This window comes from Phalangium opilio, unplaced genomic scaffold, assembly GCF_054372755.1.
Source record: "Phalangium opilio isolate 3A_F unplaced genomic scaffold, DU_Popi_V2 ptg000079l_1, whole genome shotgun sequence".
In the NCBI taxonomy this organism is placed as follows: domain Eukaryota; kingdom Metazoa; phylum Arthropoda; class Arachnida; order Opiliones; family Phalangiidae; genus Phalangium; species Phalangium opilio.
The window spans coordinates 5423692-5445459 of NW_028324187.1; the positions used below are offsets into that span (position 1 = coordinate 5423692).

Genomic DNA, 21768 nt, shown 5'->3' on the forward strand with positions numbered 1-21768 from the left:
ATTCCATAGTCGCTATCAAAACTTGGGAAAATTTGTTGGTCAAACTGTCCAGTGAACCCCTTAGTTTTTGAAAAAATTATGGGACATTTCAAAATTTTATTGGACAATGTCCAGTGTCCTGTGCTTATTTCCGGCCCTGAACTGAACCCGCAGTAATGAATCGCCGGTCCAAAGGTTGGATCTGAATTGAAATAAACCGATTGATGGTTTTGATACCAAAAAACTGAACTAGAGTGAACTACACATTTAGAAAATTGACTTGTCATTGTTGGCAATCCCTAAATTACCGCCAACTTGGAATCTGCCGAAAATTGCCGAAAGTAAAATAGTACTTTTCCGACTATGCGTCGTCTGCTAGAAAACACCCTTTGGCTAGATTGACTTGGCTTTCGACTTAGGCGGTAAAATAGAGTAGTAATTCGGCAAATCAAAAGACTAGGCGGTAAAATCCAAAAAACCACGATTAAAGCTAAATAACGACTTCATTTGAATATAATAACGCAAGACCATTTAAATACGTTTAAATATTACAAATCAAAGTAATTAAAACGTTTTCTCTCAACAAAAAAGCCTGCGAAACACGGTACAGTAGTGTGTTTATTTTCGGCATTTTTCGAAACAAAACAAAATTAAAGCTAATTAACGACTTAAACAAGTTTAAATTAATCTTATAATGCTCTTGCAAAATTTTCGGACATTCAAACATCACTTAAGTGGAAAAACTATACTTAAAACCCAATAAACTCCTCCATTGTCTAACGCAATGCCATTTAAACACGTTTAAATAATACTAATCAACGTAAATTCGAACGTTTACTCTCATAAAATAACAGCGCGAAAACTTAGCGGTAAAATTGTCCCTTCATTTTTGGCATTTTCCAAAAGAAAGAAAGAAAAAACACTAATTAAAACTTCTATTGGTTCTATCGAACCATTTAACGCAAAAAAAATTAAATTTCGGCAATTTCCAGAAAAACCGTATATATAGCTAACTAACTAATTAAATAAATTGTTTTCAAATACCAAATCGTTTTGCCTGTTGTACCGAACCACGTAGCACATAAATTGACAACAATGACCATTAAAATAATTTTATAATTAACTTTAATCATTATTAATAGTCCAATTTAAACATCAATTCAGTTAAGTTTCATCATCGTCTAATGCAAATGTAAAGACACACCTTTAATCATTAATTACCAAAGTTAATTATACTTAAATGACTTCGTTACGATTTTTCTCATTCAAATTACCCGCTACAACAACATGGCTGTCCAAATCAGGCGGTAAATTAGTGTATGGACACTTTCGGCATTTTACAAAAATCACGTCAGTTGCCTACTCTAGAGCCTAGATGGCAACCCCATCCCCATCGCCGTGAAACAAATCAATAGAAAAATGGCTGTCCAAAACCAGGCGGTAATTTAGTGTATGGCCGCTTTCGGCATTTTACAAAAATCACGTCAGTTGCCTACTCTAGAGCCTAGATGGCAACCCCATCCCCATCGCCGTGAAACAAATCAATAGAAAAATGGCTGTCCAAAACCAGGCGGTAATTTAGTGTATGGCCGCTTTCGGCATTTTACAAAAATCACGTCAGTTGCCTACTCTAGAGCCTAGATGGCAACCCCATCCCCATCGCCGTGAAACAAATCAATAGAAAAATGGCTGTCCAAAACCAGGCGGTAATTTAGTGTATGGCCGCTTTCGGCATTTTACAAAAATCACGTCAGTTGCCTACTCTAGAGCCTAGATGGCAACCCCATCCCCATCGCCGTGAAACAAATCAATAGAAAAATGGCTGTCCAAAACCAGGCGGTAATTTAGTGTATGGCCGCTTTCGGCATTTTACAAAAATCACGTCAGTTGCCTACTCTAGAGCCTAGATGGCAACCCCATCCCCATCGCCGTGAAACAAATCAATAGAAAAATGGCTCTCCAAAACCAGGCGGTAATTTAGTGTATGGCCGCTTTCGGCATTTTACAAAAATCACGTCAGTTGCCTACTCTAGAGCCTAGATGGCAACCCCATCCCCATCGCCGTGAAACAAATCAATAGAAAAATGGCTCTCCAAAACCAGGCGGTAATTTAGTGTATGGCCGCTTTCGGCATTTTACAAAAATCACGTCAGTTGCCTACTCTAGAGCCTAGATGGCAACCCCATCCCCATCGCCGTGAAACAAATCAATAGAAAAATGGCTGTCCAAAACCAGGCGGTAATTTAGTGTATGGCCGCTTTCGGCATTTTACAAAAATCACGTCAGTTGCCTACTCTAGAGCCTAGATGGCAACCCCATCCCCATCGCCGTGAAACAAATCAATAGAAAAATGGCTCTCCAAAACCAGGCGGTAATTTAGTGTATGGCCGCTTTCGGCATTTTACAAAAATCACGTCAGTTGCCTACTCTAGAGCCTAGATGGCAACCCCATCCCCATCGCCGTGAAACAAATCAATAGAAAAATGGCTGTCCAAAACCAGGCGGTAATTTAGTGTATGGCCGCTTTCGGCATTTTACAAAAATCACGTCAGTTGCCTACTCTAGAGCCTAGATGGCAACCCCATCCCCATCGCCGTGAAACAAATCAATAGAAAAATGGCTCTCCAAAACCAGGCGGTAATTTAGTGTATGGCCGCTTTCGGCATTTTACAAAAATCACGTCAGTTGCCTACTCTAGAGCCTAGATGGCAACCCCATCCCCATCGCCGTGAAACAAATCAATAGAAAAATGGCTGTCCAAAACCAGGCGGTAATTTAGTGTATGGCCGCTTTCGGCATTTTACAAAAATCACGTCAGTTGCCTACTCTAGAGCCTAGATGGCAACCCCATCCCCATCGCCGTGAAACAAATCAATAGAAAAATGGCTGTCCAAAACCAGGCGGTAATTTAGTGTATGGCCGCTTTCGGCATTTTACAAAAATCACGTCAGTTGCCTACTCTAGAGCCTAGATGGCAACCCCATCCCCATCGCCGTGAAACAAATCAATAGAAAAATGGCTCTCCAAAACCAGGCGGTAATTTAGTGTATGGCCGCTTTCGGCATTTTACAAAAATCACGTCAGTTGCCTACTCTAGAGCCTAGATGGCAACCCCATCCCCATCGCCGTGAAACAAATCAATAGAAAAATGGCTCTCCAAAACCAGGCGGTAATTTAGTGTATGGCCGCTTTCGGCATTTTACAAAAATCACGTCAGTTGCCTACTCTAGAGCCTAGATGGCAACCCCATCCCCATCGCCGTGAAACAAATCAATAGAAAAATGGCTCTCCAAAACCAGGCGGTAATTTAGTGTATGGCCGCTTTCGGCATTTTACAAAAATCACGTCAGTTGCCTACTCTAGAGCCTAGATGGCAACCCCATCCCCATCGCCGTGAAACAAATCAATAGAAAAATGGCTGTCCAAAACCAGGCGGTAATTTAGTGTATGGCCGCTTTCGGCATTTTACAAAAATCACGTCAGTTGCCTACTCTAGAGCCTAGATGGCAACCCCATCCCCATCGCCGTGAAACAAATCAATAGAAAAATGGCTCTCCAAAACCAGGCGGTAATTTAGTGTATGGCCGCTTTCGGCATTTTACAAAAATCACGTCAGTTGCCTACTCTAGAGCCTAGATGGCAACCCCATCCCCATCGCCGTGAAACAAATCAATAGAAAAATGGCTCTCCAAAACCAGGCGGTAATTTAGTGTATGGCCGCTTTCGGCATTTTACAAAAATCACGTCAGTTGCCTACTCTAGAGCCTAGATGGCAACCCCATCCCCATCGCCGTGAAACAAATCAATAGAAAAATGGCTGTCCAAAACCAGGCGGTAATTTAGTGTATGGCCGCTTTCGGCATTTTACAAAAATCACGTCAGTTGCCTACTCTAGAGCCTAGATGGCAACCCCATCCCCATCGCCGTGAAACAAATCAATAGAAAAATGGCTCTCCAAAACCAGGCGGTAATTTAGTGTATGGCCGCTTTCGGCATTTTACAAAAATCACGTCAGTTGCCTACTCTAGAGCCTAGATGGCAACCCCATTGCCATAAAACAATACAAAACAATGAAAAAATTGCTGTCCAAAACAGGCGGTAAAATATGATATCAACACTTTCGGCAATTTCCAGAAAAACCCTATTTAAAGATAACTAACTAATTAAGTAAATTGTTTTCAAATACCAAATCGTTTAGCTAGTTGTACCGAACAATGTAGCGCATAAATTCACAACAATCACATTTAAAATAATTTTATAAGTAACTTTCTTCTATCTCGGCATTTTAATTTCCTAATTTAATCATTAATTAAAATGAGAAACCCCTTAAAACCGATTATACTCTATCATTGTCTAATGCAAAGAGCTTTAAATGCGTTTATTCATCACTTATTAAATTGAATTTTACTTTAAAGTCTTCATTACGATTTCTCGCATTCAAATATCCCACGGCCACTAATGGCTGTCCAAAACCGACGGTAATTTAGTGTTCTATACTTTTTCGGTACTTTACAAAGGGACCTAAGTTACTGTAGAGCAAACACTTTGCTGTAAAACAACTCACGAAAAATATTGCTGTAGGAAACAGGCGGTAAGATGTTAATCAGGGGCGTGCCAACCTTTTTACTGGAGCGGGGACAAAATCCTACACTGGTAGAGAAAGTTGTGTAAAAATTTTGCACTTGTGTAAACAACTTTGAGCAACCTTAACCTCTTTCCAAACTCATACAAGAGCAAAAATTATTTTGCAGTACTTCAATGTTGTTCAGCACTCATCAATGATCTAAGGCTATACAGTATCTCGCATGCACTGTAAAGTTACGAAGAGGTCCGCATGAACGTGAGATTTAATGCCTGGCCAATTCAATACTCGTGGGATACAGTGGCCACGATTCTATAAGGTGCCATTTCTAGAGTAGCATACATTTCTCTCTTTTCGTAAATCGTAGAAAATAGTAAAAATGCAAAGAAAATATGTCTTTAGCCAGAAGTCCATTAAATTAGCCTAGGAAGTAACCAAAAGCAGGGTTTGGGACTCCCCTCTCTTGTGTAGCAATACTGAAGAAGGGCGACACAATTTGCCCTATCGAGAGAGAAAAAACTATTGGCTGAAAATGAACAATGTATGTCTAAAAGGAACAGAAAACACCCCCTTCCACTGTAAAACCGAGCCCTCTTTAGCATAGAATCAGGAGAAGGGATGGGGCTAAGACCATTTATGGTCTTAGGATGGGGGTGTGAATTTAGGAACAGTCAAGGTCATTCAGTTTTTTATGACTCTTCATAAACCTATTGAAAAAAAAACTATTTAACGACCGTGGCCGTTCCTTTTATTATTTTTTTTATAAAGCAAACAATCTACCCTTTAGAGATCCAGCGTTCATGGACTGAAGGAGTCACGCCCCGCTCACGTCAAGAAAGACTTCCTAGAGAGGAGATTTCTAACAGTGTTAGGAAAGGGGGAAAATTTAACCCCCTATGCATGGAGTTAGAAGGAGTTCTTACCCCAGCAGAGACGTACGCTATACCAGCTATTGTAATTGTTTACTTCCTAGGCTAATTTAATGGACTTCTGCTTTAGCCTACCTATTCTTTCCCAAAGTTGATAGCTACAATAATTTGAAGCACTATCGGCTACACCCTTTCTCTCTTGGGTTAATTAGCTCTATGATTAGCCACGGTTATATGCGAAAGAATTGCAACACTATACTGTATAGAAAGCCGTGGTTGCTATATGTATACATGTTATGTGTAAAGAAAAAATGGTGGAAGTCAGGAACGACACATTCTCGAGACTGTCAAACAATGCGAAATTCTTCATTTCCAGGACTAGTTTAAAAATGATTCTACATTTCTACAAAGATACGACAACCTGAGCTTAATACTGAACTTCAAAACCGTCCTCGAGCGACGATTTTTGAACTATCAAAGCTGTCACTTTTACCAATCCCCTTTACGATTGCAATATTTATGGAATCTATTCGCATGCATCACACTAAATAACTGGGCATCAGCGCAAACTCCATTGGTTATTACATAACTCCACGGAGTAAAAATTGACGAACTTCAAATAATTTATTTATAAATATTACGAACATGTTAATGATTAAGACCTGTATTTTCTTAATCACTTCCAAAAACTGACTTCCTCTCACAACAATAATACACTGGGTAATGAAAATTTCACTTTCAATGAAATTTTTTACTATTTAGACTCAGTCACCAGAGGGGGGCGATTCCCCCGCTGCCCCCGTGGTTGACACGCCCCTGAAAATAATTAAAGCTAGTTAACGACTTAATACTAAGCTCTACCCGTGTCGCGAATTATAGATCAAAACATAATACCACTTAAATTTTCGTTATGATCTTGATTATTTTGAAATTTAAATATCAATTAAGTTGAGAAATCATTTTAAAACGCATTACATTCTATTATCTTTTAATACAAACCGATTTAAGTACTTAAAAATTTCAATAATCAGTCTCGAAAAGTTAGGGCGAAGAGGAAAATCAAGTGAATTTTTAACTTATTCTCCTAATATTTATAAGAAATATCTCGAAACGATTTTAAAAATCAAAATTGATTCACATTTCATCGATTAATCAGTGGCAGCACGTCCGACCGATTCGACTAATCGTGTAACGTCCTGCTAAAATTATTTCAGCCACGCTCAGTATCGCGCACCACGATTATCACATTGCGCACATTGTTTATCTTATCTCGCTCACAAATTTTGCTCGACAAATCGCGTGCGTGCCAATTAATATTTTGTTGTATGCTGTAATTGTAATATTCCGGGGAATCGAAGAACGGATAGTTTTAGTGATTATCCCCTCTATGAGTTTACAGCATAGACTTATGCCGATGCACACTTATCGCATCTTATAAATTTATAACATGAACTTATGCCCAGAAGCGTTTGAAAGAGAAAGAATTTGGTAAAACACCCAACTTGAGTTCTTTCGCCGGAATATTACAATTACAGCATAAGTAAATTTATAAGGGTAAAATTTTTATCACTGTTTAGGGTTGGACATCGAGGGGCTATTCACTCTGATTTTATGCACGGTAAATCATTTAAGCATTGTAAAAGATAGCGCTATCCACTCATTAGGGTAGGGTATAGAGGGGCTATTCACTCGTACGATGTGGCTAATATTACGAGCCCTTGGGTCGTCTTGTTTAACTAGAGGCCCTTTTATCGTTAAACTTCTATTAAACTTAGTTATTAGATAATCTAAATTCAGGTGCTTTTTATTTAAATGAGAAATCATCACGATTGACATTCATAGAAATAAGATATCACCATCAATACATTACTGAAAGACCTAAGAATGTCATGTAGCGCCATATTACGTATTTTAAACGAGTATCGGTTTAGAATCATATTAAACCAAGCGATCCGATACTGTCGGGAAACCCCTAGTATCGGTGCCGATACCGATATATCCCTAGTATCGATGCCGATACCGATATATCCCTAATATTTTCCTTTGCTTTTAAAATGTTTCTCGATTTCTGGGAAAATAGACGCAACTTCCGATACTAAACACCGCCTTAAATCAAAGCGCGGGTCCAACGTCGGAATATACTTACTTTTGCTCTTTAAAAATTCTCCTCGATTTCTTTGAATTTTGAAATAGGGGAGCGGGATTGAAAGCGTTAAACCCGTATTGTTGACGGGTGACAAGAATTTTAAAGGGAGTATTGAACCTTCCATTTAAGCAAACGTAAAAAATAATTCACAATGCTTAACCTTAATAGAGCAATTAAATGCTATACTTAAACATACTAAAACAATTAAATGCTATGCTTAAAATTCTATTATTTCCTCTTAAAATACACGAAAGGAAAATATCACCTCAGCACAATTCTCTCCCATTCACTCTCCCTTCAATGAACGATGTGGCTAAAATGGCTGTCCAAACAAGGCAGTAAGATAGTTTCGGCAGGGATAGATTTAATTTTAGAAGTAGGAATGGAGAACGGTTAGTATTTACTTCTATCCGACTCATAGCCCAGTATAGAGCCCCTCCCTCCAGCACGTAACGAAAAGTTTAAATTTTCTTATTGACTCACTTAAACTACGTTTTGATGACGTTGCTGACGTGGACGGCGAAAAATACGTAATTCCTTTTTACCTCTGTCACTATGACTCGCCTAGCTTCTTTCATACCCCTCAGTCCCGTGGAAGGGGGTCCGGGACTTTGACGCGCGCCCACATTACTCCGTTCTCCATTCCTACTTCTAAAATTAAATCTATCCCTGGTTTCGGCATTTTCATAAGACACCCTAATTAAACCTAAAAACTATTTAAGTAAGTTTTTTTTGGAACACCAAATATTTTTAATAGTTCTACTCTATCTTACCGCCTGTTTCCTACAGCAATATTTTTCTTGTGAGTTGTTTTACAGCAAAGTGTTTGCCATGTATAGACTCTACAGTAACTTAGGTCCCTTTGTAAAGTACCGAACACTAAATTACCGTCGGTTTTGGACAGCCATTAGTGGCCGTGGGATATTTGAATGCGAGAAATCGTAATGAAGACTTTAAAGTAAAATTAAATTTAATAAGTGATGAATAAACGCATTTAAAGCTCTTTGCATTAGACAATGATAGAGTATAATCGGTTTTAAGGGGTTTCTCATTTTAATTAATGATTAAATTAGGAAATTAAAATGCCGAGATAGAAGAAAGTTACTTATAAAATTATTTTAAATGTGATTGTTGTGAATTTATGCGCCACATCGTTCGGTACAACTAGCAAAACGATTTGGTATTTGAAAACAATTTACTTAATTAGTTAGTTATCTTTAAATAGGGTTTTTCTGGAAATTGCCGAAAGTGTTGATATCATATTTTACCGCCTGTTTTGGACAGCAATTTTTTCATTGTTTTGTATTGTTTTATGGCAATGGGGTTGCCATCTAGGCTCTAGAGTAGGCAACTGACGTGATTTTTGTAAAATGCCGAAAGCGGCCATACACTAAATTACCGCCTGGTTTTGGAGAGCCATTTTTCTATTGATTTGTTTCACGGCGATGGGGATGGGGTTGCCATCTAGGCTCTAGAGTAGGCAACTGACGTGATTTTTGTAAAATGCCGAAAGCGGCCATACACTAAATTACCGCCTGGTTTTGGACAGCCATTTTTCTATTGATTTGTTTCACGGCGATGGGGATGGGGTTGCCATCTAGGCTCTAGAGTAGGCAACTGACGTGATTTTTGTAAAATGCCGAAAGCGGCCATACACTAAATTACCGCCTGGTTTTGGACAGCCATTTTTCTATTGATTTGTTTCACGGCGATGGGGATGGGGTTGCCATCTAGGCTCTAGAGTAGGCAACTGACGTGATTTTTGTAAAATGCCGAAAGCGGCCATACACTAAATTACCGCCTGGTTTTGGACAGCCATTTTTCTATTGATTTGTTTCACGGCGATGGGGATGGGGTTGCCATCTAGGCTCTAGAGTAGGCAACTGACGTGATTTTTGTAAAATGCCGAAAGCGGCCATACACTAAATTACCGCATGGTTTTGGAGAGCCATTTTTCTATTGATTTGTTTCACGGCGATGGGGATGGGGTTGCCATCTAGGCTCTAGAGTAGGCAACTGACGTGATTTTTGTAAAATGCCGAAAGCGGCCATACACTAAATTACCGCCTGGTTTTGGACAGCCATTTTTCTATTGATTTGTTTCACGGCGATGGGGATGGGGTTGCCATCTAGGCTCTAGAGTAGGCAACTGACGTGATTTTTGTAAAATGCCGAAAGCGGCCATACACTAAATTACCGCCTGGTTTTGGAGAGCCATTTTTCTATTGATTTGTTTCACGGCGATGGGGATGGGGTTGCCATCTAGGCTCTAGAGTAGGCAACTGACGTGATTTTTGTAAAATGCCGAAAGCGGCCATACACTAAATTACCGCCTGGTTTTGGAGAGCCATTTTTCTATTGATTTGTTTCACGGCGATGGGGATGGGGTTGCCATCTAGGCTCTAGAGTAGGCAACTGACGTGATTTTTGTAAAATGCCGAAAGCGGCCATACACTAAATTACCGCCTGGTTTTGGACAGCCATTTTTCTATTGATTTGTTTCACGGCGATGGGGATGGGGTTGCCATCTAGGCTCTAGAGTAGGCAACTGACGTGATTTTTGTAAAATGCCGAAAGCGGCCATACACTAAATTACCGCCTGGTTTTGGACAGCCATTTTTCTATTGATTTGTTTCACGGCGATGGGGATGGGGTTGCCATCTAGGCTCTAGAGTAGGCAACTGACGTGATTTTTGTAAAATGCCGAAAGCGGCCATACACTAAATTACCGCCTGGTTTTGGAGAGCCATTTTTCTATTGATTTGTTTCACGGCGATGGGGATGGGGTTGCCATCTAGGCTCTAGAGTAGGCAACTGACGTGATTTTTGTAAAATGCCGAAAGCGGCCATACACTAAATTACCGCATGGTTTTGGAGAGCCATTTTTCTATTGATTTGTTTCACGGCGTTGGGGATGGGGTTGCCATCTAGGCTCTAGAGTAGGCAACTGACGTGATTTTGTAAAATGCCGAAAGTGGCCATACACTAATTTACCGCCTGGTTTGGACAGCCATGTTGTTGTAGCGGGTAATTTGAATGAGATAAATCGTAACGAAGTCATTTAAGTATAATTAACTTTGGTAATTAATGATTAAAGGTGTGTCTTTACATTTGCATTAGAAGATGATGAAACTTAATCGGTATTAAGCGAATTCTCTACTGAATTGATGTTTAAATTGGAATATTAATAATGATTAAAGTTAATTATAAAATTATTTTAATGGTCATTGTTGTCAATTGATGTGCTACGTGGTTCGGTACAACAGGCAAAACGATTTGGTATTTGAAAACAATTTACTTAATTAGTTAGTTAGCTATATATACGGTTTTTCTGGAAATTGCCAAAATTTAATTTTTTTTTGCGTTAAATGGTTTGATAGAACCAATAGAAGTTTTAATTAGTGTTTTTTCTTTCTTTCTTTTGGAAAATGCCAAAAATGAAGGGACAATTTTACCGCTAAGTTTTCGCGCTGTTATTTTATGAGAGTAAACGTTCGAATTTACGTTGATTAGTATTATTTAAACGTGTTTAAATGGCATTGCGTTAGACAATGGAGGAGTTTATTGGATTTTAAGTATAGTTTTTCCACTTAAGTGATGTTTGAATGTCCGAAAATTTTGCAAGAGCATTATAAGATTAATTTAAACTTGTTTAAGTCGTTAATTAGCTTTAATTTTGTTTTGTTTCGAAAAATGCCGAAAATAAACACACTACTGTACCGTGTTTCGCAGGCTTTTTTGTTGAGAGAAAACGTTTTAATTACTTTGATTTGTAATATTTAAACGTATTTAAATGGTCTTGCGTTATTATATTCAAATGAAGTCGTTATTTAGCTTTAATCGTGGTTTTTTGGATTTTACCGCCTAGTCTTTTGATTTGCCGAATTACTACTCTATTTTACCGCCTAAGTCGAAAGCCAAGTCAATCTAGCCAAAGGGTGTTTTCTAGCAGACGACGCATAGTCGGAAAAGTACTATTTTACTTTCGGCAATTTTCGGCAGATTCCAAGTTGGCGGTAATTTAGGGATTGCCTCATTGGTTCGGTGCTGACAAAGTTCCTCGAACTTTTCCGATAAAATAATTAAAAATAAGTGTTATTTATATTTAATATAATTAATAATTAGTTGGATTTTGTTAAAAATCTAGTTAAACTTACAATGGATAGACTTTTGAGGCTTGGAGGAGGCCTGGCAGGATTGGGACAAGTAAGTTTGGTTTGACTGATGACTCATTAAAATTTAAACACACTTAATTTTAATCAATTTAACTTAATCCCGCGTTAATTAATTAACTTACGTAGGCTCCTCCCCCGAGTGATGGCCCAGCCGTAGATACTGCTGAACAAGTTTATATTTCATCCTTGGCATTATTAAAGGTATCTAACGTTAATTATAGCCTAATTAACAAACTTACACTTAAATTAACTGAAATTAGATGCTTAAACACGGTCGAGCCGGTGTTCCTATGGAAGTTATGGGGCTAATGTTGGGTGAATTTGTGGATGATTACACTGTAAGAGTTATTGATGTGTTTGCAATGCCCCAATCCGGAACTGGTGTCAGCGTTGAAGCTGTTGACCCCGTGTTTCAAGCTAAAATGTTAGATATGTTGAAACAAACTGGAAGGTAAGTCGTAATTAAGTAAGACGTCAATGACCTATTAATTAAATTAATTTTTAGACCAGAAATGGTTGTGGGTTGGTACCATTCCCACCCTGGGTTCGGTTGCTGGTTATCTGGTGTTGATATCAACACTCAACAAAGTTTTGAGGCTCTTTCCGAGCGCGCTGTCGCTGTTGTAGTTGATCCAATTCAGAGTGTAAAGGGGAAGGTTGTAATTGACGCCTTTCGTTTAATCAACCCAAATACAATGGTTCTTGGTCAAGAACCGCGTCAAACTACATCCAATTTGGGTCATTTGACAAAACCATCCATTCAGGCGCTTATTCACGGATTGAATAGACATTATTATTCAATCTCTATTAATTATCGAAAGAATGAACTCGAACAGAAGGTAAATATAAATAATCCCTGGACAGGGTTCGTACACGACCTGGTCCTGGAAAACCTGGAAAAATCAGGGAAGTTGAAAATGGGCCTAAAATGTCAGGGAAAAGTCAGGGAAATTAAAAATGGACCTCAAAAGTCAGGGAAATGTCAGGGAAAAATTTATTGGAGGGAAATTTAAAGTCTGGATAACAGTAGGGTGACCTTCTGAGAGTTGAGCAGAGCCCAGGGTTCGTACGGAACCTGGATAACCTGGAAAATCTGGATAAGTCAGGGATATGGAAAATAGGGGGATAAGTCAGGGATTTAAAAGTTTTTCCTAAAAAGTCAGGGATATGTCAGGGATTTCGTTTGGTATATCAAACCATGCTTCGAGCAATGCTAAATATGAAACAGGTGTGATGAAGTGGGCTCTGATAAATACCTGAAAATTGTCAGGGATATTGCCAAAATTTGGTCAGGGATAACCTGGAAAAGTCAGGGATTTTCAATGTAAAAATTTCGTACCAACCCTGGAGCCCCAAATTTGCGGAGCTCACTTTGCTCGCTCTAGTTATTTACAACAATAATTCGTGCAAAAATGACTCTAGTGAATTTAGATTGGTTTTCATATATGTTCGCCATGTACATTATTGAAAATGGTCAGGGAAATTTGTGGAATTTTGTCAGGGAAAACCTACAAAAGTCATTGAATTTCATTCCAAAAATTTTGTACGAACCCTGCTGGAGCAACAGCATTGAAATTGCTAAAAAAAAACCATTTTTAAATTAAAATTACGTAACGTAGATGTTGTTGAACCTTCACAAGAAGAGTTGGATGGACGGACTAACTCTTCAAGATTACACAGAACATTGTGATCTGAATGAAAAATCTGTTCATGAAATGTTGGATTTGGCAAAATCTTACAATAAGGTACTTTAATTGTAATTGAACATGTGTTCAGATTAATAACAGTTTTCAGACATGTAGGATTCATACCTGGAGTCCGGGCTACCTGGAGGACATAAATCCGTCTGCTTTTGTCCTCCAGGTAGCCTGGTCTCCTGGTGTAAATGGTGGTATGAATTCTCCATGTGTGAAAACCACGTATAATAGTTCCTTTGAACACCATTCTTTGTTCTTTAGGCTTTGGAGGATGAAGATAAGATGACGGCTGAACAATTGGCCATTAAGAATGTCGGTAAACAAGACCCTAAGAGACATCTGGAAGAACATGTTGATATTTTGATGACTAATAACATTGTTCAGTGTTTAGGCGCCATGCTTGATGCTGTTGTATTTAAATAAAACACATTTTTAACATTTCTAAAAATAAAAGTCCAGTTTTTTTTGTCTTACGTACATGTTTTTCTTTATCTTGATTTTACTTTTCAAGGAAAGTTAGGGAAAATAAAATATTCATGGAAAATTCCAGTTAATTGGATAACTATAAGAGGTTAAAATATTTCAAGGAATATTCCTGGAGATTTTGCAAAAGATATAGGAAGGAATGGTCTGGGAAATTTGGTAATAGATAAAAACTTTCAAGGAAAGTCCTAAAATATGATAGATGACATAAAAATTCAAGGAAAGTCCTAAAATATGATAGACGACATAAAAATTCAAGGAAAAGTCCTAAAATATGATAGACGACATAAAAATTCAAGGAAAAGTCCTAAAATATGATAGACGACATAAAAATTCAAGGGAAAGTCCTGGAAAATATGATAGACGACATAAAAATTCAAGGAAAGTCCTAAAATATGATAGACGACATAAAAATTCAAGGAAAGTCCTAAAATATGATAGACGACATAAAACTTTCAAGGAAAGTCCTAAAATATGATAGACGACATAAAAATTCAAGGAAAGTCCTAAAATATGATAGACGACATAAAAATTCAAGGGAAAGTCCTGCAAAATATGATAGACGACATAAAAATTCAAGGAAAGTCCTAAAATATGATAGACGACATAAAAATTCAAGGGAAAGTCCTGGAAAATATGATAGACGACATAAAACTTTCAAGGAAAGTCCTAAAATATGATAGACGACATAAAACTTTCAAGGAAAGTCCTAAAATATGATAGACGACATAAAAATTCAAGGAAAGTCCTAAAATATGATAGACGACATAAAAATTCAAAGAAAAGTGCTGAAAAATTGGAAAATAAGAAACATTTTAAAGGGAAAGTTCTAGGAAACGTTTAGTAGTACCACATCTCCTAGTATACAAGTTTATTTACATGACTGTTGTTATATAGTGTCATACAAACAAGGTACTAAATATTGGTGTACATTATACCTACATTAAATATAATTTCCCTTATATTTATATTAAGCTAATTAATTAATTAATTTTAATTAAGATGGTTGAACATCTAACAAACATTTATACTTTATAGATAAATTCACAAGAACACTCGCGCGACTAAATCATAAAACAACAATTAAAAAAAAAAACAACATTTTCAAGTTCTTAACGAACTATTTTGCATCGTAATTATTTAATTTAAAATAATTAATATTTTTTTAACTGTAGCAAAAGATCGTTATATACAATAGATTATTACAGAGTAGATGTATTTAAATTTACACGCTAATGCTAATTTTAACGAAAAAATCAAACTATAATGGACAGTTTAAGAAGGCAATTAAATTATCGGAATTACCCTCAAAATGGCTGCCTGCATAATATACATCGCGAATTAACTAATCAGCCATATTTATATTCACGGTCGCCATTTAGGGGGGCAAAATTTTCACCTCCAAAACATCCCCCACCTCTTCATAAACTAATTAGTAATTACCCTCAAAATGGCTGCCTGCATAATATACATCGCGAATTAACTAATCAGCCATATTTATATTCACGGTCGCCATTTAAGGGGGCAAAATTATCGCCTCCAAAACATCCCCCACATCTGCGTAAACTAATTAGTAATTACCCTCAAAATGGCTGCCTGCATAATATACATCGCGAATTAACTAATTAGCCATATTTATATTCATGGTCGCCATTTAGGGGGGCAAAATTTTCACCTCCAAAACATCCCCCACCTCTTCATAAACTAATTAGTAATTACCCTCAAAATGGCCGTCTGGACAATATACATTGCAAATCAAAATAATCAGCCAAATTTATATCGAACTATGGCCGCCATTGTGTGGGCCGAATGTCCCCTCCTAAAATACTTAGAGAATTACCATCAAAATGGCTGCCAGTACAACATAAATTGCCCAATTTCCTTTAATGGCGGCCATTTTTGGGGAGAATCATATTTAAAATTTAACCATAAAAAATCATATCCAAATTTAAGTTCATTCTTTGTAGAAACAAATTACCCTCAAAATGGCTGCCTGCATAATATACATCGCGAATTAACTAATCAGCCATATTTATATTCTTGGTTGATCGCCATTTAAGGGGGCAAAATTTTCACCTCCAAAACATCCCCCACCTCTTCATAAACTAATTACCCTCAAAATGGCCGTCTGGACAATATACATTGCAAATCAAATAAATTTATTTCGAACTATGGCCGCCATTGTGTGGGCCGAATGTCCCCTCCTAAAATACTTAGGGAATTACCATCAAAATGGCTGCCTGTACAACATAAATTGCGTAACTTCCTTCAATGGCGGCCATTTTGGGAGAAGAATTATATTCAAAATTTTACCATAAAAAATCATATCCAAATTTAAGTTCATTCTTTCTTTGTAGAAACAAATTTCATTTAAACCCCGGCCCCATGAAGAAAAAAAAAAAATAGAGGAAAAAGAACGGTCTTGACCTTTAACACTGAGAATTATAAATTGGATTTTTGGAATTATTTTCATAATAAGGGCTGCTGTTTAATAGAATGCGCAGTTGGCGAGAAATTGGAAGTAGGGACGTGTCCCCCGTGAATGGATCCCATAGTGACGCCATGATGGTTGGGCATAGGGTTGTTGTTACTAAAGACGGGTCCCAAGTTAACAGCGCCACCTCCAGGGACCATCCCTCCAAAGTTGCCTTGAAACTGAGCACCCATACTAAGAAAACATAACAGCACGATTTTTGTTTGGTTTTTCGATAAAAACTTAAGTCTGGTTTAATTTAATTTAATTTAATTCTAATTAACTTTTTAATTTTATTTGTTAATGATTTTGAAAGGTTCAAGCAGTGTTTTTGTTATTTTGCGCCCAATCACCTAGAAAATGATATCTGACGTAAGTTAAGAGGAATCTAGCCTAAATTTCCCGCGAATTTAGTAATATTAGTTTGATGGGAAAAGCGTATGCCTATTATGGACCGCGTGATTAATTTAAACAAATTAAAAACGTACCTGCTAAAAAGGCCTTGGTGACTCGTTGCAATTGGTGACGTTATGAAATTACCACCACCCATACTCGTGTCTGATGAAAAAATAGTCATTTCAAATTTATAAAGATATTACCTTAAAAATATCTGCCCCTACAAGCACTCAATCTTAAAAATAATATCTGCACCTACAATCACTCAATCTTACAAAATAATATCTGCCCCTACAAGCACTCAATCTTACAAAATAATATCTGCCCCTACAAGCACTCAATCTTAAAAATAATATCTGCACCTACAATCACTCAATCTTACAAAATAATATCTGCCCCTACAAGCACTCAATCTTACAAAATAATATCTGCACCTACAAGCACTCAATCTTACAAAATAATATCTGCACCTACAACCACTCAATCTTACAAAATAATATCTGCACCTACAACCACTCAATCTTACAAAATAATATCTGCACCTACAACCACTCAATCTTACAAAATAATATCTGCACCTACAACCACTCAATCTTACAAAATAATATTTGCACCTACAACCACTCAATCTCAAAAATAATATCTGCACCTACAACCACTCAATCTTACAAAATAATATCTGCACCTACAACCACTCAATCTTACAAAATAATATCTGCACCTACAAGCACTCAATCTAAAAAATAATATCTGCACCTACAACCACTCCATCTTAAAAATAATATCTCCACCTTCACTCAAAATCATTTTAAAATGATACCGGCCTCTTCATGTACTCACTTGGTTCATTTTGCTGATTTTGAACATTGGGCGGTGAGAAATTTTGATCCCTTTGAGGCTGCTGTGGTGTACCAACATGTCCTTGAGGGTTTGCCCCTTGCTGTTGAGGGTATTCAACAACCCCCTCTCTTTTAAGTGGCCCCCCAAACTGAGGTTGTCCTCCTCCAAAATGGTGTTGCTGTTGTTCATGCGGTACACCTCCATACTGGGGTATTGAATAGCCCACATTCTGAGTTGGGGCATTATTATACTGGGGCATAGGTGGGCCCCTCATATTGGGCATATTGGGGGGAATGACCCCTGGGGGAATGTAGGGATTATATTGCCCCTGAGGAGGGGGTAGAGGACTCTGCTGCGGAGGAGGGGGCATTCTAAATGATTCCTTCATTAAACCATGGTACATGTTTAACGCATCAACGAGTCGTTGATTCAAATTTGTAAGGGCAGCGTGACTCCTGTCAATTTTTTCAAGTTCTTGGTCTATTAATGGACTTTGAGCATTGCAATTTTCTGTAAATTAAAATCATTATGTTTGTATTGTTTAGGTAATGCAGGGCCCCCAGCCGAATTTTGAAAATATTTATAGGAATTATAGGACTTTTTTTCATGAAATATAGGATTTTATAGGACGTTTTTCCAGAATTATAGGATTATATAGGACACTAAAATATTAATTTTTATTTTTTTTTTAAAGAACCAGTAGTGAAAACAAAGGCCGAGTATTTAAAAAAATGTTCAAAAACATACTTTCCATAGGATAGCATTGCACTAAACTTTGGAGGCTCAGAACTCTGGTTCTACTAGAGGTATGGGGATCTTCTTTGTGTATGTTATAGTCCTATTTGCCCCCCATACAACCATGCTAAAAACTTAGGGCTACGACAAACAGGGGCCGAGTAATTAAGTAAAATGTTCGTAAACATAACGCCCTCTGTAGGATTAACATTACACTATACATTGGAGGCTCATAACTCTGGTTCTATTAGAGATACGGGGATGTCCTTTGAGTATGTTATAGTCCTATTTGCCCCCCATACAACCATACTAAAAACTTAGGGCTACGACAAACAGGGGCCGAGTAATTAAGTAAAATGTTCGTAAACATAGCGCCCTCTGTAGGATTAACATTACACTATACATTGGAGGCTCATAACTCTGGTTCTATTAGAGATACGGGGATGTCCTTTGATTATGTAATAGTCCTATTTGCCCCCCATCCAAACATACTTAGGGCTGTGACAAACAGGGGCTTCCAGAATAATAGAATTGAACGTTCTGTTATCAGAACCATAATATACCGAGCTATTTTTAACTAGTTAAGCTACAATACGAGGGAAACCATTCCCATTACATGATATTTTTTAGACTCGAATCCTGGTTTAACCGATGGTTTGCTTAGAATTCGCCCATATTTCAAAATTATAGGATTTTATAGGATTTTTGGAGATTTTAACCAAAATTATAGGATTTTTGGCGATTTTAACCAAAATTATAGGATTTTATAGGACAGTTTTAAAAATATAGGATTTTATAGGAATTATAGGACCTCTGGGGGCCCTGTTACGGTAATGCTAAACATTTTGTTTATTACCTTCTAAAGCTAGTAGATCTTCATCATCAGACATTTCACCTGTAGGATCAGCTTCATGCATCATATGGAGTACTCTATCAATCTTCTCCTCGTCAATTTCAACTTGACCTAATGGTATTCCCTCCAAAGTCTTCACTTTAACCTCCTCATTAAATTGAACAACTTTCTTCTCAACTTTAACTGGTTCGGGTTCAGCTTCAAGATCGCTAGTTACGAAATTAGCGGGGAATAATCCTTCACCAAGATGATTTGAACCTTTCCACCAATTAGGGTCGCTAAAAAGTAAAAATATTCTTTTATAATTACAAATACTTGTCCAAATAAGGCTAGGACAGTAGGACTCATTTCTTTACCTAGAGTCTAAAACCAATATAATTTCACCAGCTTTAAAAGTTAATTCATTATCTTCGGCAGCTTCAAAATCGTAGAGAGCCCGGACTTTCTTCGCTTCCTTTTCTTTACCATTACTCTCATTGTGGTAAGGACTGGAATTATTTGGGGAGGATGATCTGGCTGATGGGTACAAACTAGAACCACCGCCCGATTTTCCAGATTCATTCTCTTTCAAGGATAACTCAATGGCTGAAGTTATAAATTATAATGAGCCAACTGTTTTAATCATCAACCAATAGAGCTTTCTCAAAAGGCCTTAGTGTGACGTCACCCATGGTATTTGCCCATTGAGCCAAAGTGGTACCAAACATGGCCGCCCACTGCCAAAGCTAAGCTTGTGACTTTTTACCTAATCACTGACGTCACAACTGAGATAGCTCTATAAGAAGGCTGACCTTTAGCAATGTCATCTTCTTCCTGTTGGCTAGTTACAACATTAGGGTCTTTGGGTAATGCGGCGGTTACGGTAGCTTTAGGCTAAAACATTTTAGACACATTTAACTTAATTAATTAATCAAGAACCTATCTAATATTACATAATTATCATTATGTACCATTTCTGATGGTGAAAAATCTATTCCGTCACTTTTAAGTTTACTATACAATGATGGAATTAAGCTACAAATAATAATAATATATACATTGTCAAATATTCGCCCTATAAATAATAAATACTGCTAAAATAAATAAATACCAACCTAAGTTGGGGATCGTTTTTAAAATCTTCTTCCGCCCACTTTTTAATTAAAATTTTCAATTTTTCTACCGCTTTAGGGTGAGCCTAAACAATATTTAATTTTTTAACTTGTAGATGATTAATTATAAACTAAAATTAACACTAACTAACCTTAGATAACAATTTTTTAAGCTCAGCTTCAAATTCTCTGGAACAAACTTCCAAATGAAATGGTTTACCACAGTTATTTATACACGCGTCCAATAACTATGTTAAAATTAATTAACATTAAGTTTATTTAAAGTTAATTAATTAAATTGGGTAATTAATTAAGGTAACTAACAGTCAGAGAATGAAGGACAACGTGAGGTACGGGATTATTTAGTCTCTTAATTATGGCTCGAAGACATTCTTTTGGTCCATTAGGTGTTATTGAAACTTTATCACAAATATCCAAAATTTGACCCCAATCTTCCGATATATTGTTTTCGCTGGTAACTTTTTCTGTAATAAATTATTTTCTGAAACTAATTTCCCTGAATTTTCCATGAAATTTAAATTATCGGGACTAATTCCATGAAATAAGAGGGGGGGGGGAAAGAGTAGAAACACTTACTAGCCATTTTACAGAACCAAATATACAATTGACTGTCTTTATTCACAGACATTTTTTTAATTATATTAAATTAACTTTTAAAGCTAATTATCTTATTATATTTTTACTTTAACTAATCTCAGCAACAATTTTAGCTTATGGTTCAACTAGGGACAAAAAGAGTTGCTTAAAAACACTTTGGAATGTACAAATTTTGCAAGGTTCAATGTTTATCTGCACTAAGATAAGTCCAAAGTTCAAATACGGGTCCTTAACTATTTTTGAAAGAGTGTCGCGTGTAAATACGTTCATATCTTGTTTAAATAATTGTTAATAAGTTTCGAAAGTTTATGCAAAAAGCAGCAAAATCAATTCATAAGCATAAACTACATCATGCATTACATTACGAAAACCAACATTGATTAGATTTTAAAAACAAATTTGGTTTATAAAAATTAGAAATAAAAACGCATTTATCTCGCGATTTATAATCATATTATATCGTTAATTTAAGTTTAGTTAAAACTTTAAAAAAAATTATTGAAAAATTAAAGATTGATTGAGCCAAGGCTTAACAAATGAAATTTCGAAAGACTTACCAACTTCAGCATCAAAAAGTGTGCCGGAGCCAAACAGGGGCATATTTATTGTCCTATTACAATTTAAATATGACTGACTTCATCAAATTTAATTAAAATTAACGCAAAATTATAAACAAATTAAACTTCTTTATTGTTCTCAAGGTTTGACTGACTCACGGTCATCAAAACGCTAAACAGACAGTAAAGTAAAATTAGGTGACGTCATATACTCAAGTTTTCAAGGGAAAATGTCAGACCAGGGAGAAATGAGGTAATATGGAGTGGTATTGAT

The 21768-nt window shown here is 36.9% G+C and overlaps 2 protein-coding genes across 4 annotated transcripts; one reads left to right on the forward strand and one right to left on the reverse strand.

Moving 5' to 3' along the window:
• Positions 1–149: 149 nt before the first annotated feature.
• On the forward strand, positions 150–13921 carry Rpn11 (regulatory particle non-ATPase 11). The gene is made up of 7 exons (XM_089845887.1): positions 150–269; positions 11617–11782; positions 11878–11952; positions 12012–12202; positions 12257–12590; positions 13371–13496; positions 13710–13921. Exons 2-7 carry the CDS (start codon positions 11735–11737, stop codon positions 13869–13871), a joined length of 936 nt encoding a protein of 311 aa, XP_089702013.1. The 5' UTR covers positions 150–269; positions 11617–11734; the 3' UTR covers positions 13872–13921.
• An 823-nt stretch (positions 13922–14744) lies between these two features.
• Positions 14745–21682, reverse strand: LOC149654358 (signal transducing adapter molecule 2-like). Of its 3 annotated transcripts, none has more exons than XM_089845858.1 (11): positions 21495–21682; positions 20644–20804; positions 20472–20567; positions 20323–20405; positions 20179–20242; positions 20020–20101; positions 19585–19813; positions 19232–19506; positions 17641–18150; positions 16893–16962; positions 14745–16599 (listed from the first exon to the last, which is right to left on the reverse strand). In XM_089845858.1, exons 1-11 carry the CDS (start codon positions 21535–21537, stop codon positions 16401–16403), a joined length of 1812 nt encoding a protein of 603 aa, XP_089701984.1. In that variant the 5' UTR covers positions 21538–21682; the 3' UTR covers positions 14745–16400. The 3 variants fall into 3 exon arrangements, with proteins under 3 accessions (XP_089701984.1, XP_089701983.1, XP_089701985.1); XM_089845857.1 differs by lacking the exon at positions 21495–21682 and adding an exon at positions 20917–21115; XM_089845859.1 differs by lacking the exons at positions 14745–16599; positions 21495–21682 and adding exons at positions 16658–16757; positions 20917–21117.
• Positions 21683–21768: the final 86 nt, after the last annotated feature.

Bases quoted from the DNA above. Each gene is read 5' to 3' on its own strand.
- Rpn11 (XM_089845887.1), top strand. From the start codon at position 11,735: ATGGATAGACTTTTGAGGCTTGGAGGAGGCCTGGCAGGATTGGGACAA. The intron at 11,953-12,011 runs GTATCTAACGTT...AACTGAAATTAG, and splicing joins CATCCTTGGCATTATTAAAG to ATGCTTAAACACGGTCGAGC. The intron at 12,591-13,370 runs GTAAATATAAAT...TACGTAACGTAG, and splicing joins AGAATGAACTCGAACAGAAG to ATGTTGTTGAACCTTCACAA.
- LOC149654358 (XM_089845857.1), bottom strand. From the start codon at position 20,968: ATGTCTGTGAATAAAGACAGTCAATTGTATATTTGGTTCTGTAAAATG. The intron at 20,243-20,322 runs GTTGGTATTTAT...TATTATTTGTAG, and splicing joins AAAAACGATCCCCAACTTAG to CTTAATTCCATCATTGTATA. The intron at 16,600-16,892 runs GTACGTTTTTAA...ATGTTTTCTTAG, and splicing joins CACCAAGGCCTTTTTAGCAG to TATGGGTGCTCAGTTTCAAG.